Below are 20,042 nucleotides of genomic sequence, written 5' to 3'. Positions count from 1 at the left end.
AGAGGAGGGCCTGGGTGGGGGGCATGCCCCATAGAAAGAAACCCAGTGACTAGATTAAATGTGAGCGAAATCCAGTTCGATGGGAACAGCACAGTCACCTGGTGGGTTTTATAGATTGCCTTCTCCTACTGAGGGAGGAGAGTGAATTTCCAGGTCCGGGGTCCTCAGGTCACCAAGTATTCTCCTCCTTAGTTTATCCATAACTCCTTCTTTATTTTGTTCCGAGGTCCTTTCCACCTACCCTCCCCGCCCCCACCCGACCCCTCCCCCTCACTCTAATGATGCCTCGTAATGATGATAAAAGCATACCCTGTCTCGTTTTCAACCTTGTTCTCTTTCTTATGTCATTTTGAAGAATATTGTGTCCTCTTTACAATGACGTGGCGTTATTTATTATGAACTAAAACCCGTACTTTTTAAGCTGAAAAAGTAAAAACCACTTCGGAAAGCATTGAACGTCTTCAAAATGTCCCTATCTCTCAATGCTTACATTGTGCTTGCTGGGAGTTTGATTGCGTAACCCTATGCCAAATCCCTATGCCAAAGAAAAGTTCGTTGACTCCTCTCTCTAGTGATATAAATTCGACTTGATTGGTCAATATTAAGGCCCGTACTTTTCACCAGCAAATCAAAAGCATCGTAAGAAATTTTGTGAAGTCCTCCTTTACGCGGCTAATCTGAACGCACCACAGTTTGTGACTGCGGGACAGTTTATTTACCTCCTTTGTTTTGCTTTTTTACCACTGTCAGTGCTTGCTTGATATCATATGAGCATTTGTGTGAGAAAAATCTTTGTTATAACCCGCTTCATGTTTCTTTGTTTTCATATGACCTTTCCATGTACTTAAACTTATGCGAATATTCTCCTTGTTTGTATTAATATCATTTTTTAATTGCCATCAACATATTCTATCAATGAATAAAAAAGTTGAAAAGGAATTCAAACTTGTATTTTTTTTCTTTGATTGGTGTGAGTCATTGTCAGCCTATAATTAAATAGATAAGCAACCGGTGTTATAAAAAAAATTAAATGGTCCCCATGGTGGATGGGGGGGTAGGGGAGTTGATATGCTTGTATACTACAGAGTAAACTACTTAAGCATTCCCATGAAATAAATTCATTAAGGCCATTGCCCTCTTTACTTGGGGTATTGTGCCCACGAGCCTCACCTAGGTGTGCCCATCTGACCCACCACCCGTCTCCACTCCCCACCTCTCCTGCCATATCTTTCGACATGCATGTACACTATGGAAGAAACCAACGCTCGTTTGCCCCCACTTAAAGTTGATGTGATTTGAAATTGCATTTTACATTCTCATCCCTACTTCCATCAGGAGAAACGCGCCGATCTGAAACGATATAATGTATTGTTTACACATGCAATCAAACCACGAGAGAAAATGTTCAGCTGAAATACCGCGATAACATCAAGTCGAAATTCAATATGGCCGCCAGACAAGCTAACGAACGCATAATCTGCTTCTTTACGAACTGTGAAAAGCCGTCTTAAGATGTTTGCCGTTCTGAATGCGACAAAATCCAAAAGGTATATCACTTAACGTAATATTCGGGTCACTTTCGAGTTATTTTCAGGCTTATTCGTGTTTTAGGAATCATTTTTTTGCATCTTCCGGCAAGATCGTGAAACCGCTATCCAATTTTCTTGGCCTAATTTCTCCGGCAATATTTACGAAATTTCAACATAACATTCCACCAATGCATTAAATATTGTTTTTTCTACGCGTAAGTGTCTTTTTTGGCATTATGAATCATATTTGGCAATATATGGTTATCGGAAAACTCCATGCGTGTAGCCTTACGCGACCGCCGAAATTCAAACGTAGTGATATGCAAAATCGGGAATAAAATCGGAGGTCACGGGGGCAGATCTTCGACGGTGAGTGTGCAGTGCTCTCACAGCAATTTCGGAGAGTGAAAACTAATTACTTGTGAACTGCATCAGGGTCTGATCTATTGTGAAGATCTGTCAACTAAAATTTATTTCAGCACAACGAAGACTGTAGTGTTACCTTGGAAGATAGACGGTTAATTTAACTCTTGAAGATTGGCATAGATCTACTACCATTCAGGATGAATATTTTGGTAAAAGTCAAATCGAATGCTTATTCATGTTTATTTCAAAAATATCCCCTGCTCAATTTTCAAAGAAAATATTATTTGCAGTTCAGCTTCTGAAGGGATGACATTTGAACAGTTCATGTAAAAAGTTGATTCATTGCATCCGGAATTGATAAAATGTGCTTGCATTGAAATAGTCAGATAGTAGAAGTTTATCTAATAAAGAGTTTATTGTAAACCATTGTTTGGATGCGTGTGTGTCTGTGTGCATCCGATTATTTAAAATGTAAATAGATGATTTGTTCTTTCCATTGCAGGTTGTCGTGATCCTTGCCACAACACTCTCTCTGGTGAATGGTCAAAGTAAGTTTTAAACTAATTTTCTATATATAGTTGTACTATACGGCGCTTGCAAAAGAAGCCAACCAAAATGCAAAAACAAGTAAAAAGAGATGTTAAGTGTCTTCATTAAACACTTGTATTCTTTACAACAACTAAATGTTCTTGATTCTATTTGTAAGTTTATCAAATTCTTTCTCTTTTCCAAACACAATTGCAGATTGAAGTCAAAAAATAACATTTTGCCAATTGATTCACTACATGATCGCACGAGGCCGTTATGATGTGAGACAATCTGCTTAAAGTTTGGATTTAGAAAGTAACACATGTTCAACTTACGCATATGTTGATCCTGGTTTGTTTGATTTACATCCCTCCCCCTCCCGTCCCTACCACTTTTCAAACTTCTCAGAAACTTTATGCTACTAACTGTCGTGTAGCTCGCTTATTGTTATTTGTGCTTGTTTCAATTCTTACTGGTAATAATTTGTGCCTCATTGTTACAGAAGCGTTCAGAGATGATTATCTGCTGCAGCCCCCCCCCCCCCCCCAACCAAAAATGTTTGTGAAAATTCGAGCAATATGCTGAGAATTTGTCGGGCACCTACTGAAAGAAGAATAATTGCCATGTGTTTTTCAATGGTTAAACTTATATTATTAATATCATTATTATTGTAACGACTTCCCAAATAATGATAACTAATATGGAAGGGTAATAACACGGAAAATGATTGTATGTTATTGGCATGTGTTGTTATAACCGATGAATGCTTATATGATATGCACATTTACATGTTGAACGCGCGCGAAAAAAATTTGGTTTTATTTTTCGGGCAAGTCGTTACAGCCCCCCAAATCAAATTAAGCTCCTACGTCTATGGTTGCTGTAAATTTAAAGAAGTTAAATCAAACCGAAACAGTTTGAAGATGATACAATATATCACCATATAATATAAACGTAAGACAATTTCTGTGTTCAATAACTAAAATCCACAGTGGCAGTGGTGCTACTAACATGACTAAATACTAGGCCTATATCTTTCGTATTGTAACGCTATCCGCTTCGGTAGTATGGTGAAGTACCCAGTTGGCAAGTGAGGAAGGGGGTTGTAGAGAGAGACTCGAGGACACCGTTGAAAGAAGTACACTAAGAGTGCATTAAGAGTTTAAAAAGTATAATTATATAAACAATGTACCTGTCGTACATCTTTCGTAAAGCATAATAAACAAATAATATATACAGAAAGTAATACAATAAAACCTAACCACAATACATGGTGGCGTACATTGACTAGCCCTAATATGTAAGCTGCCTAACAGCGCAGCTAACTATAGGCGCTGCGTCGAGGACGACGCAGCGCAGGCACAACGCAGCCTAAATATAGGTAGGATGGTGACTTCGAAGTTCGGCCACTTAAGACTTAAAACACCCCAAAACTAAATCTTCTGGTATAAATCATTTGAAAATATACTTCATATGGTGGGAGAATTTTGTTATAGTACGATACACGGCCAAACTTTCTTTCCTGCAAACTGTTTTCACGTTGTTTTCCAAGAAGATTCTTCGTGATTGTGGAACTGGTATTTCTTGCTAGAGTATTGCGAAGCTCGGACACGCAACCCACAGTTTGGCGCTGGTAAAAATTGGTGGCGCTGTTGCTCTTTCAGTAATTATAACAGACTTCATAGATCTTCGTCATTTTATTGACAAATATGTAAGTAATTTCTTGCACACGGGTCATTTTGGAGAGAAAATAACTGTAGCTTCGTACTTTTTGGTGAAATTTGGCTCTTCCTGTAGGTTTTCATGGTGAAAATCGTGTATTTCTTAGGGTGCCCGAACTTCGCAGTATGGCGAACTTCGCAATACTGACTATACTGCGTCAAGGGCGACGCAGCGTTAGGACAACGCAGCGCAGCTAACGATGAGATTCGTCAGCCCGCGAACCCTACGCTGCGACGACCTTGCGCAGGCACAAGCAGTTACGCAGCGCAGCTGCCGAGTGCATAACTCGATCCTCTGCAGAAGCCAAAAATAACCTAAGTCCCTAAAACAACGTACAAATTCGGCATAGATTCTGCCTAGCAATTTACACTAAATATACCACCAAATTAAAGCAGCAATTTGCGTTGATTCTCGAGATTTTCTAATACTAGGATACTATACGAATGACGTAAACTAAGCTAACTGTAAAGTTTCAACTCAAAGTTTTGTGGGGAGGTCAAAGGTCATTTGAAGTCACCAGGGGCCGAATAGTGAAAACCTTGTGAACATGATATCTCAAGGAGGTAAGCTTGGACCAATCTCATATTTCTTGAGTAGATGGACCACATTTGGAAGCAAAAGCCTATAGCTTTTTGGTGGAGGTCAAAGGTCATGTGGGGTCACAAGGGGTCAAATTGTGTAAACCTTGTAAACACGATATCTCAAGAAGGAAAGCTTGGATCAATCTCGTATTTCGTGTGAAGGGGTACCACGTTGAGTTCAACATCCCAGTGTTTTTGATGGAGGTCCAAGTCCATTTGTATGGGGTAACTAGAGGTCAAATTGAGAAAACTTCAACACGATAACTCAAGAAGGGAAGGTTGGACGATTCTCATATTTAGTATGTAGTTGGTACACGGTCAGTACAAGAATTTCTTGAGGTCAAAGTCATTTGGAGTCAACAGACGCCAAATTGTGGAAACCTTCTTTTATAAGCTACAGTATCTCCCACCGACCAGCCTATCAGATAACATGTGCGTTACGCCTCATACGAATAAGAGGCTATTGGCAATTGGAAATGAGCTGATGGGCATCCGTAGAATCTAAAACTAAAAACTTGAACAATATTGCACTGGCTTCAACGTGTCGCTCGGAAGCCTTACTTGGCGTGCAAAAAGTGTACGTACTCTTTGTAGTACAGCGGTTCTATTGGAGATTTTCCGTCGTATTTATTTCAGGTTGGATATAGTTTCGATGTGACCAGGCAGCGTTTATGAAACTTTACAGTTCGTCTAGTTAGATTTTTTTACTATGACCAGTGCGAAATAATTGTGTAAAACGGTCTTAGTTTGGCAGTGAGTTCACGAGCTATTGTCTGGATCGGCTGTTGATCTCAATTTGAGTAGTCTCTTCCACCAGTTTCAGCATAGCTAGGCCTTAAAAGTAACGTTCGACTTTCTTCACGTTTATATTTATGGGACAACTTGAACAAACCTGGCTGGGCCTGTGAGCAATTTAATGTTGTCTAGGCCAGCAACGGTTGGCAAGAATAGGGTTCGTTAACACAACAACGTGAAGAATACCAGTCAGAATACCAATACACTTAAGATGGCAAAACATCTCCTTAATTATTTCTTAAGGCAATTTTCCTACTGGCTATCAGTCATAATTTGCAAAGTATAAAACAATTTAAGGAGTTTTGAGACAAGAATGCTGTTGTTGCTGCTAGGACTTTTGGAAGATAGATGCTCTTACAACCTCAGATTTTCATTGCGTAAAAGATCGTTTTGATTTAGGCAGTGTAATAGAGTAATAGCGATAATTTTTCGCGCATCAATCTGCAGCTAAAAGACAAGATAAAATAATTGGGAAAATGTACGCAGTCGCTCTAATCAAGCAGCAGTTCAAAGTAGCAGTGAGGTACTGCATATAGGCGTAGGACTCGGGCACACCTAGTTACTGTATATAGTATATACCTATAGTAAAATAGAAGAGCCCTAATGTAACAGAGGTAACGCTATATTCGTAGGTATTTTACAGATGTTGTAGGCATATTTTTAATTGTTTGAGACACTGTAGTGGGCCTAGCCGCTTATTTATGATTCTGCGTCATGTTTTACTTTGTTCATACTTTTGGTGGAAAATGGTTAAATTTCATATTGCACAGAAACATAATTTTCCAATGTTCAATTACGTAGCATGCATGCATCTGCCTAAGTGTCTAATCTTTGTTCACATGAAGTATTGATGTTGTATATAGATCTTTACTGAAATTGAAATTTGGCAAGTAGAATGTTAGTGACGGTCGCCAAATAGCGAGTACTTTTAAAAATATTTGTCGAGGCCTGAAAACCTTGAAAAAATTATTTCTAATGGTAGAAATCATGGATACTTTTCATACATGGCATATGGATTTGCCATATTGAGTACAAGAATCCTGTTGCTTGGGAGGTCAAATATCCTTTGAGGTCACCAGAGGTCAAACTATGAAAAACCTTTTACATGATATCTAACGATGGAAATCGAGGATACCTCTAATACTTGGTGTGGATTCATAATATTGGGTACAAGACCCCATTGTTTTTGGTGTATAGCCACGTACAGTAGACTGACCTGTGTTTATCATGCCATAGTGTTATTGTATCAAAATGGTGGTTCGGGCCATTTCTATTGTAACAGCTAGTTCTGGTTATACTAACATCCAGAAGTCTAGAGCACTGAAGTCATCGAAACCTCAATGCATTTCGCATTCTGGTTTAACAAAGTCGCCAGTTCATACAGTACGTGTATGCGATTCACGATGCACTGCGCGCACGTGTATGTACATGTACATACACACGTGTACATAGCGTAAGCAAGAACTTCCCAATTCAGTATCAAAAGTGCAAGCCCCAGCCAATGAGAAGCGAGGTATATGCAAATAGTGACCTTCGCCGCGCTGGGGGGAAAAATCGCAATCCGGACGGGCCTTACCCTTGCTGCTCACGCTGGAATTGGTGCGGTATAACCGCGGACCACTGAGACTGTGACGGTTGTACCGATTACCGTCGTGAGTAAAGCGTTACTTTTGTCGTAACTCAGGATTAAAAAGGCATTGTTTTCGTATGTTTTTGTGCCCTTGACCATATAGAACAGACCAACAAGTAAAAGAGATATCCCACACTTTAGGGTTCTTGTATACAAAGCTGTTCAGATTATCATATCTCCATGATTCATGTTGTAAAAACATCTGGTACTGCTTGAAAGTGCTATGATTTATACTAAAAAAAATATTTTTTGAATGTTTATCAATTATAGTGTTTTAAGCTTGATAGGTACTTTTACCTGTCGTTATCAACGTAACCTTGTAGAATGTGTTCAAGGAAACAGGCCGGAATTACTCTGTTTAAGTTACTAATATATACTGTTGTAATCCTCATGAAACTTATATTGGTTAAAGCCAGCTGAGAGCCTTACGCACTGCCAAATTTAGACGAAAATTTGATTTGCTTTTCAGTTTATAGCTGGGAATTGATGACAAATTGTTGTAAAGGTGTATTTCTAGGTATGTGATTCAGAATGCGTTCGTGGGATGCGCCACGCAAGAATTAAGCCGCAAGTTTCGACGCTTTATGAATATGCAGATAATCAAAGCAGGATTCAAGCTGATTGCGTGGATTATACTGTTACCATTTTCGCTCTTCAACTATATGTTAGCCTACAGACAAGACTACCGATGTGGTGCTGGATTCCCAGCTGCCAACGGTCAAGATGCAGAGTGTGATCCGGACGGGCATACCCCTTGCTGTTCACCCTCGAAATGGTGCGGTAATACCGCGTACCACTGTGACTGTGGCGGTTGTACCGATTACCGTCGTGAGTAAAGCGTTACTTTTGTCCTAACTCAGGATTAAAAAGGCATTGTTTTCGTATGTTTTTGTGCCTTTGACCATGTAGAACAGACCAACAAGTAAAAGAGATATCCCACACTTTAGGGTTCTTGTATACAAAGCTGTTCAGATGAACATATCTTCATGATTCATGTTGTAAAGACATCAGGTACTGCTTGAAAGTTTTTTGATTTATACTAAAAAATGTTATTTTGTGAATGTTTATCAATGATAGTGTTTTCAGCTTGATAGGTACTTTTACCTGTCGTTATCAACGTAACCTTGTAGAATGTGTTCAAGGAAACAGGCCGGGATTACTCTGTTTAAGTTACTTATATATTCTGTTGTAATCCCTGTGCAACTTATACTTTTTTAAAGCCAGCTGAAAGCATTACGCACTGCCAAATTTAGACGAAAATTTGATTTGCCTTTCAGTTTATAGCTGGGAATTGATGACAAATTGTTGAAAAGGTGAATTTCTGGGTATGTGATTCAGAATGCGTTTGTGGGATGCGCCACGCAAGAATTAAGCCGCAAGTTTCGACGCTTTATGAAAATGCAGATAATCAAAGCAGGATTCAAGCTGATTGCGTGGATTATACTGTTACCATTTTCGCTCTTCAACTATATGTTAGCCTACAGACAAGACAGCCGATGTGGTGCTGGATTCCCAGCTGTTTACGGTGAAGATGCAGAGTGTAATCCGGACGGGCATAACCCTTGCTGCTCACCCTGGCATTGGTGCGGTAATTCCGCGGACCACTGTGACTGTGACGGTTGTACCGATTACCGTCGTGAGTAAAGCGTTACTTTTGTCCTAACTCAGGACTAAAAAGGCATTGTTTTCGTATTTTTTTGTGCCCTTGACCATAAAGAACAGACCAACAAGTAAAAGAGATATCCCACACTTTAGGACTATTGTATACAAGCTGTTCAGATTATCATATCTTCATGAATCATGTTGTAAAGACATCTGGTACTGCTTGAAAATTTTATGCTTTATACTAAAAAATATTATTTTGTGAATGTTTATCAATGATAGGGTTTTAAGCTTGATAGGTACTTTTACCTGTCGTTATCAACGTACCCTTTTAGAATGTGTTCAATGAAACAGGCCGGGATTACTCTGTTTAAGTTACTAATATATTCTGTTGTAATCCCTGTGCAACTTATATTGGTTAAAGCCAGCTGAGAGCCTTACGCACTGCCAAATTTAGACGAAAATTTGATTTGCCTTTCAGTTTATAGCTGGGAATTGATGACAAATTGTTGAAAAGGTGTATTTCTGGGTATGTGATTCAGAATGCGTTCGTGGGATGCGCCACGCAAGAATTAAGCCGCAAGTTTCGACGCTTTATGAATATGCAGATAATCAAAGCAGGATTCAAGCTGATTGCGTGGATTATACATGTTACCATTTTCGCTCTTCAACTATATGTTAGTCTACAGACAAGACAACCGATGTGGTGCTGGATTCCCAGCTGCTTACGGTGATGATGCAGAGTGTAATCCGGACGGGCATAACCCTTGCTGCTCACGCTGGAAATGGTGCGGTAATACTGCGGACCACTGTGACTGTGACGGTTGTACCGATTACCGTCGTCAGTAAAGCGTTACTTTTGTCCTAACTCAGGATTAAAAAATACATTGAGAAAAATACATTGGGATCCAAATGATAACTATTTTGGTGGTGGGAATCTTTGGCTGTTATGATTTTTTCCGGAAAACTGCAATAAGAGCCAGTTTGCCAATGAGCTTTGTATACAAGGCTTGTCTTGTTTCTTGGGAATAGGAATAATTGTGCGTCAAGTTTTTCGACTTTTAAAATGACTTCTTTATTGTATTAAATGGTCATAATTATGTAAACAAGGAGCAGCCAAATGTTCGTTATCCACATTTACATCCAGTGAATCTCAAACTATATGTAAACCTTAAGTTTGAGAGATCTTCACAGCGGGAGTTACACAAAGTTACACTTAGACGCAACGGTACAGCTCTAACAATTAAAATACAGTCCACGTTTTGGATTAAATAAAAGTATTCTGGTGAAATTTACATTTAATTCTCATTCATCGAGTTCGATAAAAACAGCATTTGAACTGCAGTCAAACATAACTACACATCCAACTACCGTCATCAAAATTGGGATGCATCACTATACGAATATTCAATACATCCATTGTCGCATGGTGAAAAAGTCACATCCCTAAGGCAAAAACAAAAAACAATTAAGTGCCAAAATGAAGACGGGCGGGGAGGGGAGGGGGAATGCTGTCAGTGAGTAACTGTGACATATGTGCTTCAAGTTCACTTTTGGAACAAACTGGGCCAATATATCGGTCTATCATTTCACGGAGACGCAATGAAGGAATAACATGCAAATTTCACCAGGGTGCACAGTGTATACCGACTTCTTTCATTAGTAAACAGATATATCAGCGATGTCAAAGTCCAAGAAATAAAAAGTTTACCAAACATTAGCAAACTTAATGAAGACAGAATTCCATTGGCTTATTTTTCAGTTTAATAGCTTGTTCTCAACTGAAAATACAGCTGAAACAGTAAAAACACTCTCAAATATTACATCTCATGACACGAAATAAAGTTATAATATAATGAAGTAGTGTAACAACTTTTTTATGTGCAACCAACGTCATTATAAATATTATTAGGAATAATTTATTGTCTTTAAATAGATAAGGATACAATATATGTCTCTATGACATATCATAATAGTACAGAAACTTACTATTTGTCCCATGATTGAACTTTAACAGTGTTTGAAATTGTTGTATGTCACTTATTACATTAGTGAAATAATTTCAAATGAATTTCCTCCTTCGTATCTTTGGCAGAGATGATATGTCTTCGGCGTACAACTTTACCAAGTAAAAACGATCAAGTTTCATTGCCAACCTATCAAAGTTAGGCTCTGGAGGCAAGTTAATATGTGTGTTACAGGTAGAAAACAAACGTTTTACATCATCTATATACCCGCTTGATTGAATATTTAATTACTAAAAGTTGTAACTTAATTTGCACTGACTCGAGTCTACAAATCACAATATCTAAAGATCCTCATTAAATTTCATTGCGATAAGAAACTAGAACGTTTATTAGCATACAAAGACTATATAATTAGGAGAGCGGAACTAATGCAGACAACTATATTCAGCGCGTCTGCTGTATATTCCTACCTGAATGAGCTCAAAGCTTCGGCAAATACTGCAGTAGGAACCGGAGCATGGCTTTCTTAGTCCGGGATCTTTGACCCAAATTCGACTACTAGGGTAATTCAAGTGTTCCACATATATGCCCAACATACATACATTTCTAGGAAAATATGCCCTGGCTTTCTTTTCGACTGTACCTACAGTACAATAATTGGATGTGTCACAATAATAGTATACGATGGAAGTTCTGAGTATAGGTTATTTTAAATAAAGAATGCATTGTCAAGAGCAGAGAGAACTTGTCTCGGACCCACAACTCAGCTAACTATAAAATACAACATCTGTTCATATACAGTATGCCTGTCCGGAGCTCTATAGGCATACACATAGCAACACATTGCAGGACAGCATCCCAGTTCAACTTTGGAAAGTGTGAGGGAAGACATATTTTGCTCGCCCCCCCCCCACTGCCCCAATGCCACTCACATTAATGTAGAAATATCGCTTCGGCAATATTTTTTTTTTAAATAGTAACATCTCAAACTGAAAAGTCGAACTTTCTATATACAAATAAAGTTTTGGTAACACATCTATATACAAAGTAACACCGTTAGAAGGAACAGCCCAGTTGCCGCACACCGCACCTCCACTATCATGATTACAACTAACAATGGCAGGGGCGGCGATCTGTTTCAAATATTGGGGGGACATCTGCTTGGATGCAGGCGAATTACTATCAAAGCGGAGCGCCACCATTGGTTGGCGCGCAGCGTACAAGAAAATTTCTGGTTTTGATAGCCCCCCCAAATCACCGGATATGGCACTTTCGGGCTTGATGACCAACCAGATGTACACTTTTGCCTGAGAACCAAGTTTTTCCTAATAGGTTTTTTTTTTATCATTCATAACCTTTTTTTCAAGATTGTCACCAGTCACACATCATGTTCGACCTCATTGCATCTCCTGTGGATCATTGCTTTTGTAGGTAACGCCTCACAATACCCGCCAGCCCCACTTTTCAAGGTTTTAAGCCCATTATTTGTTCAGAATTTGAATAATAAATTCACTTCAAAACATACCCATAATGTTGCACAAAATTTCATCTATGGACAACCAATATAGAAAAAAAAAACCTCAACCCCTAATAGACCGGTCAAATTGCACGAGTAGAGGGAAGTATGATGAAAAATGTTGATCAAGGAATTTTCGAAAATTCAGACACAGTTAAATTATTGGTGTACAAATATTAAAACCTCTTATAACGGCTACTATGAAACTTCGATATCTTAGAAAATATATAAAAAAAATATGCTCGAGGGGGAGGGCGGTCTCCACCCTTCATCCCCCCCCCCTCCCTTGGCTACGCACCTGCGGTTAGAATCTTGTAGGAAACAGGCCAAATGGAAACCAAGTGAACCCATATCGATGTGAATCATATATATGATTGTACGTACTTACACTCATACACAAGATGCAAACCAAATTTCATTACGGATGCAGTCCGTCTAGCTATTCATTTCGAGAGAAAAAAAGTAAAACCTACTTTCGGTCATACATAGTAACAAATTGTGACACGGTTAAACAGGCGCCTTGCGAGGAATTTGCCAAGGGAGGGGCAAAGCTAGTACCCAAACTTTCTAATTGTAGCACCACCATAAGTTGGCGCGAAGCGCAAAAGAAAATTTTGGAAATGGAAATGGCACTTCCCAGGCCTTGTAAGTTGCATCTAAGCATTTGCTATTTTGAAATTACTAGCGATATCATAAAAAATTACAAAACAAATGCTTAAAAAAACTCATCAAATATCTCATCAAATATTGGGGGATATTAGATACTATATCCCCCACCTAAAATATTGGGGGGACATGTCCCCCCCCCCCCCCGTGGCTGCTCTGATGTGATGGTGAATGGGACGCCGTCAACTTCTTCAAGTCGTCAGGTGCTTTGTACACTCTCGTCCTTCGGATGGGGACGTTTAAAGGCAGTCACGGGAACAGGAATGGCTACGTGACAATTACACGTACGCCTGCCACGTAATTTTCTGGACCCTCATCGAAAAAAGAAGGATTGATGTAAGCCGGCCGGTATTCATCATACAGATGGGGTGTCTCAAAATCAGCTACTGTTTGACTTCAATAACCTTTGGATTCATTAGCTTAAGTCAACTATAGACTTATCTAAACATAGATCTCTGACAATACGGGGTACACAATTATAACTAAATATTAGGCCTACATGAATTTGTAGGACAAAAATATAAAAAAAAAATCAGCATTTGTTTGTCACAGTTTAAGTCTGCATAACAGCAATGCATATGTAGAACAATGTGTAGAACAATATGTAGAACAACGACAACCTTCTGCAGTTGAGGGCAAATATGTGACGTAACGGTGGCGCTATTCTCCAATTTTGCTTTATTTTGAAATGGTTCATCCACCAGGGTGGTCAGGTTCAGTTGAAATCAAGAACTAGGCTTGTCTGAGTCTCGTCCAGCATGATTCCAACCATTCTAACTCTAATTAAAAATATATTTATAAATCAAAGTTTACTGGTCCTCGTGTTCAAGTCCAAGATTGAGTTCGAAAGCAAAAACAAAAACTGTGATAACCTTATCAACCCGGTGAATTGTTAAAAATGGTATGTCTTATGTTTTATCTAAAGCCAAAGGTGTTGGAAGTTATTTCTGATTGTAGGAGGACGCTGTTATTGACTTGGAGTGCAAGGGGTCGCCAGGGTGAGAAAGAATTGATGGGTCCAGGAGGGTCGGGGAGGGGGTACGCGAATCCGGAAGTGATATAATCTCTTCCTGATTCTTAAGAATAAAATACTACATATCAGAAGACAGAAAGAAGATGTCATTTCTTTGGAAATGTTTCTCCCCTTCTCTACAAATTAGTACGGAGTAAAAACACCCCCATCCACTCCCCCCCGCCCCCCCCCCCCTCGACTCTTTTATATTTTGTGTCGAAGTTGACACAATCTGGCAACTATAGGAATAAAAATCGTTTTGCAAATGGAAATGTAAAACAAATAAACTTTCAGTAAAAAAAAAACCGTTTATAAGTCATCTTCAAGGAGGCCCAAATAACTATACCCAACTCATTCTATTCACTCTAGTTTGAAAAGTATCCAATTATGGACACGCGTTGTACGGCTATATTCGCAAAATGCTGGAACGATAATACCAATTGACTTGCAACCGTTTTAGGGGCTCACCAGCAAACACATTTTTTTTTTAATTATCAGGAAAATATTTGAATAAATGTCATTATAACGTTGTAAAGTTTTATCAGGCTTTTTTTATATGGCCATATAAAAGTTAATCCCTTGCCCTTGCGGGTTTCTCCCACATTTGTAGTCGCTTAAGCATCGTAAAAGTAACTGCTGATTATTATGATCATTAATATGTATATCTGGAATAACTCTATATCAATTTATATCTGGCTTTGAATGTATTTTAGATCCTCCTGCAAACAGGAACTCGTGAAGAAGCCTCATTGGCTTATCAAAGCCGCAAGCTGACCGAAGTCAGTTTCTTAGATTCATATTTGTTTTGATTTAACGTCCATGATTATGAATTGTCAATTGTCAACAACTCTGTTACTGAACGACATACATTAATCTTGGAATGACTCGAACACGGGACCTTATGATTGGAAGGCGCCCGGGCGTTAACCACTGAGCTAACACTCCTGTTTATGACCTTTATATGGCTTTTTATAAATGGCCAGTTAATCTGCATATCCTGATTGACTGCATATTATCCAGTTATATCTGGCTTTATATGGCCAGATAAAACTGTATCTGTATATCGGGAATAATTGTATATACAGTTATATCTGGCTTTATATGGCCTGATAAAGCTTAATCTACATATCTATATGGTCTTTATATCAAGGTATATCTGGTTTTATGGCCATATAAAGGCTTCATATGGCCAGATTAAACCAGATATAAAGCCAAATCTGAGATTTCAGTAAGTTAGTCTGTCTGTCATGCTCATTGGTTATATTCTGAAATACAGCATGGACTCGTAAAACGTATCCACATGGCTTCATCGGATAGTTTTGTTTATCACCAAAAACTGTCCGGTTGACAGGTCCAACAAGGACTTTAAAATGTATCATACCGGGGATAGAATACTTGAGGGGATATGCCAAACTACTACACCGATGCAGCGAGCATTGCAGTGAACGAGACTTGGGTGTTTGTTTATTAATAACAGCGCCCCTGTTTATGGATGTATCCGGCTGCAGCGAATTAAAGGGGTTGGATACCGATAAGAAAATGAATGTTGACCAAGATCTACAGTGGTCCGGTATACGTTTGGCAGGTAGCCATGGATTGAAATGCCTGCTGGGTAAGAGGAGAGGATTCTATTCAGGTTTCTTTTATAGCTATTCTATCCCATTCGCAAAAACAATCGTTAAATTGGTCAAACTTACATCTGTGAATTTGATAAATGGCTCCTTCGTATAGTATTCGATATCTGCCTTCACTTATTCAGGGGCTTTGTTTCTTAATATCAACATAATTTTGAAGATAACCCAACTGGAAGAGAGCTGTAAATCAGTGCTGTCTAGGAGAAGAAACCCACACATGAGATCTAAAATATTGTTAGTGAACTTTGTCTTTAAGTACATTAATGATGTTTATTGAATGTTACAATACCCTAGTTTATGTTTTTCTTCTTATAAGCTATATAACAGGTTGAGTCATCATTCTGTTCTTTACGCAAAACTTTGGGGAGCGACCTAATGAGTGGGCCTAATAAATCTTTTCAGGGTCGTTTGATTCCTTTCATATGCATATTTCACGGACATTAAAATCAGGTAATTTTGTTATATGGTATTTTTATTTCTTGATTGTATTAATTACGACTATCTTCATAACTAAAACAACTTCTGTTAAAAATGGCATCAAATGTAGTAGCTCACATTAAAGCTTTTATGCATTTTGATCATCAACTCTGATGGTTGGGAGGGGGCATTGGAAAAGAGGTCATGGCTCAGTCCTCACAGGAAGCTCCTGGGTCGTGGGTGTAAAAATGCATTCATCATTCCGGACTGATTTTGGTTTGGTGAACATGTCGACCATTGTTCTTTTCACTAATTTCTTTCTTTCTTTTTTTTTTTTCTTCTCTGGTAATAAAATTGACAATATACCTACAAACACACATATATACCCGGACAAACAAGTGTACTAGGCCCAGAACAGTTGATTTGCATATATAAGTGTGAGGTTTGTGTTATTGTCAGTGTTCAGTGCTGATCGATTTCAACAATCCCTCAATAGGACTAAGGATTTAAGAATGATTGTAAGACGTATGTTACTTAGTTGTCTCAAGACACTTTTATTTATCCTTGTCCAGAAGAATGTCTAATGCAGTGGAGTTTTCCTTTAAAGCTGAAGAATTTACTTGCCTGCGTCACCGGCGCTAGTTAAATACCGGAACAATACGTAAAGTATGACCAACTGTGATCGATAAAGGAAGAACGAGTTGGCTAAGTTCCCTATTTTTTCAGTGTTCGACATCTCTGTCCAGGCTCTAAAAAGTTGCGTTCATTAGAAACCCTAATGGCGTTCAGAAGAATGTTAGGCAGAGGTTTCCTCTGTCGAGAGCTCGCCGATTTCAACCCGTTGTCTAAATCCCATGTTCAGGTAGAAATGTTTTCTTCAGTTAGGCCTAACATCGACTGCTACTGATAATGTAACGTTATATACTTATTGGATACTGTACACCACTGTAGACTATGTATGTGACGTTAAAATAATAGGCCTAATAGTAATACCTACTTAGTACGGTACCTGTGCAACTCAGACCTACCCCTTCAATCTAACAAGTAACATTAGACTTCCACTGCGTTCCCCATGTAGCTCGAGTCGTAAGTGAACTTTGCCTATTTGATCCTGTTATCACTCTAACGTTAGGTGATAGCACAGTTTTCAAAGAGTTAGGGCTTGGCCTAAGGCTACTTTCCAACTCCAAGACTGCAGGAGTTCATTGAGCTGTACTGTACCATTTCTATGTGGGTTCATAGATAGGTCCTAACCTAGTAACAGCTGCACTGACTTCCTTTGTGTAATTTACATGAAACAATTGGTATGGTCAAGACAAAATCCATCACTGTCTGTTGTTAACCTTTAGGTATTAGGATCAATTTTATCATGATTTATCGCATGTCTAGTGTAGCATTAGGAATTAGCCTACTGTACCAGATATATCAGGCAGCCTGTTCCCCTTTCCTTGACAGTTTTAGACCGATGAAGTTCTTGTATCTCCAGCTCTTACTCCCCCCCCCCCAAAAAAAAACACAACAAGAAATAAATAAATAAGGAAGAGTAGAAAAGTGGGAGAAGGGGAGGGGTGTGAGTGGGAGAGAAGTAATTTTGCTTGCAGTATCAAGTTTTGACCTGAAGCTTAATTGCAAAACGAATAAATGCTGTTGGGTCAAGAAGCTCATCTACAGTAGGGCTTCTTCAAGTTGTTGTGGAGAACTTATGACCATGAACTTTGCATGAGTAATTTCTTGTGTAATGTGAATAAGTAGGACACTGCATTTTTCCTTTCCCCTTTCAAGAGAGCTTCATACTGTAGTACCTGTACATAGCTTTTCCCCAAGTTAATATAGTCTGTGTGCTGAAAGCAAGTATCTGGCGCTGCCAAAATGGTCACTTGTGGTGATTTGTACAACATGTGTACAGTAAACATGAAAGTCAAAAAAACAAATTATAAATAGAAAAAATAAGTAGAAAAAAAACTTACTGTAACTCAGAACATTAATTGGCCGGCGGTTTGTTATAATTTTGTTAAGAAATTGCGGCAATCTCAATTAATCAGAACATTTGTTAACCCTTATTGTGAACCATATAATTTTCTTTTTTTCTCCAATATTGCAAGGCATCATATACATATATTTGACTTTTGAATTTTGAAGGTATGGAAAAGAAAAAAGAACTACTGTAATTTGTATGAGCATTTAGGACATGTCCTTCTATTATGACATGGGTAAGAGGCTATGCTGAGTCGTCAGTCTGCATAAATATCAGTCATACATGAATTTTTTTTACAATATTTGACTTCTCTTCGTTGCAGAAAACGTGTTTGATGCCTTTATGGCAACAGTCAGTGACATTATGTTCTGCCGCATCTGGAGACCAAGGTATGTTGCAACTGCTTTCAACAAACTTATAGACTTATATACTTGCAAATTTGTATAATTCACATCATTCCAAATATATTGCTAGGTTGTTGCAGAAGGAGTCACTGTGTGTAGAGTGTTTTATTGCACTCCATCTAGATTTAATATTAAAATTGGTAACAGGTTAGGTCAGCAACCAATAATACCTACTGTATTCTTCTTAAATATTCCGTACAAAGTTCTATAATCGTCAAACTACAGAACTGCTCTTACTTGAAGAAACAAATCCGGTCGAAAGTGTCTAAAAGAGGTCATATCATATTTTGCAATGTAATTCGACAGAGTTTTTTTTTTTATCATCATGATAGATATTAGTACATGACAAGAGCTCAGACAAGCATGAATAATAATGGAAGAAATGCATTTACAGGACTTAAAATATCAAAATTGTCAAATATTTATATCTGACTGTTATTAGATACAGCCTACTACATACCAGATACGACTATATGTACATGTCTTATATAGTGTGTAGTGTGACTAGTGTCTATAGCAGAATATTTATATTCTACTGTTAATCAGTCTGTACAGTATATATTTTATACACTGGTACCGCACATTCTGCATGCATATAGGTGACATGTCAACAGGTTACTCCCGTACCGTATCGTACTATTGAAGGATGCGGACGCCCGTGTTGCTGGGACCAAGAAGTTGTTTAATGTAACATCGTTCAGGAATTGAGTTTTATCTGGTATCACTTAGCAAAATACTGTGTAAAATCAATTTCCAGTTAGGGAGGGTCATTTAGTATTTCACGTTTAGCATTTCTTTTAGTCGGGTAAAAAAAATCATTATTACTAAAAGAATTTATAAATTGCTAAATGTGAGAACTTACTGAAAAACCAAACCCCAAGCAGCTTCATAACCATGGTCTTATATGGAAGCGATACAACTTGTAATGAACAAATATTGCAAAACAGCCAAGAACTAATTCTTGTTCCATAATTTGTGGGAGATTACAGAATTTTTAATTTAATACAATATTAATTGTTTTTGTGAGAATCGTGGAAGATTATGGCCTTTGGAATCTAGAATAAAGACCTGTACTTATTATATATATTTACCTTATTGTAATACTGACATTGGCTTCCAGTGTCTTAAACAGTCCTCACATTAATCTTGAAAAATTGTTAACATGAGAAACAAAAGAAAATGTGAAAAATTTTAATTGGTACTTAACTCGTATTATGACATAATGATGGTAGCCAGGGGTCCCCCTGTTTGTACTATGACATTATGATGGTAGCCACTAGCCAGGGGTCCCCCTGACAAGACTCCGAATCCCAATATCTCCAAAAACTGACAAAAAGGAAGACGATTTTCCTTAGATATTGTAGGAGACCTGTTCATTGTAACGATAACCACCAGACAGGTTAAAAGGATAGTCCAGAGGAAAATTTATTATTGACCAATGGAGGAAGAAATATATATTCTGAGCATCCTTGTGAAATTTACAGTCAAGTTACTCATATGTTCTAAAGCGTTTTTTAGTGGACAAAATTTGAATTTGACATAGTTTGGATACCAAAAGTGACCTTGAAGCAAACAGGTGAGATGTCATACTGTAGATACACACTACAAAATTGTGTTTTTTCTTTAAAATTTCATTTAATTTTCTTCATAATGTAGGTGTAGTCATTGTATAGTCCTTCAATCCCCTTCATACCCCAC

The 20,042-nt window shown here is 38.2% G+C and overlaps 2 protein-coding genes across 7 annotated transcripts in view; both read left to right on the top strand.

The window, feature by feature from the left end:
* Nucleotides 1-10,225, top strand: part of LOC139968872 (uncharacterized) — a 57,335-nt gene extending 47,110 nt beyond the window's left edge. For 3 of the 6 annotated variants that reach the window (XM_071973466.1, XM_071973465.1, XM_071973467.1), the window contains 3 exons: nt 7,821-7,979; nt 8,629-8,787; nt 9,436-10,223. In XM_071973466.1, coding sequence (XP_071829567.1) covers nt 7,821-7,979; nt 8,629-8,787; nt 9,436-9,621 — 504 coding nt within the window. In that variant the 3' untranslated portion in view covers nt 9,622-10,223. Of the gene's footprint in view, nt 1-7,820; nt 7,980-8,628; nt 8,788-9,234 lie in introns of all 6 variants that reach the window. The other 3 variants (XM_071973470.1, XM_071973464.1, XM_071973469.1) reach the window with 3 other exon arrangements.
* Nucleotides 10,226-16,604: 6,379 nt separating this feature from the next.
* The window catches only part of LOC139968873 (calcium uniporter protein, mitochondrial-like), a 36,472-nt gene continuing 33,034 nt past the window's right edge, over nt 16,605-20,042 (top strand). Inside the window, exons 1-2 of the mRNA XM_071973471.1 lie at nt 16,605-16,827; nt 18,263-18,329. Of these exons, the coding sequence (XP_071829572.1) occupies nt 16,744-16,827; nt 18,263-18,329 (151 nt within the window). The 5' untranslated portion in view covers nt 16,605-16,743. The remainder of the gene's footprint in view (nt 16,828-18,262; nt 18,330-20,042) is intronic.

The sequence above is a fragment of the Apostichopus japonicus genome, chromosome 6 (genome assembly GCF_037975245.1).
Source record: "Apostichopus japonicus isolate 1M-3 chromosome 6, ASM3797524v1, whole genome shotgun sequence".
NCBI lineage: Eukaryota > Metazoa > Echinodermata > Holothuroidea > Aspidochirotida > Stichopodidae > Apostichopus > Apostichopus japonicus.
This window is presented reverse-complemented; position numbering and strand designations above follow the sequence as displayed.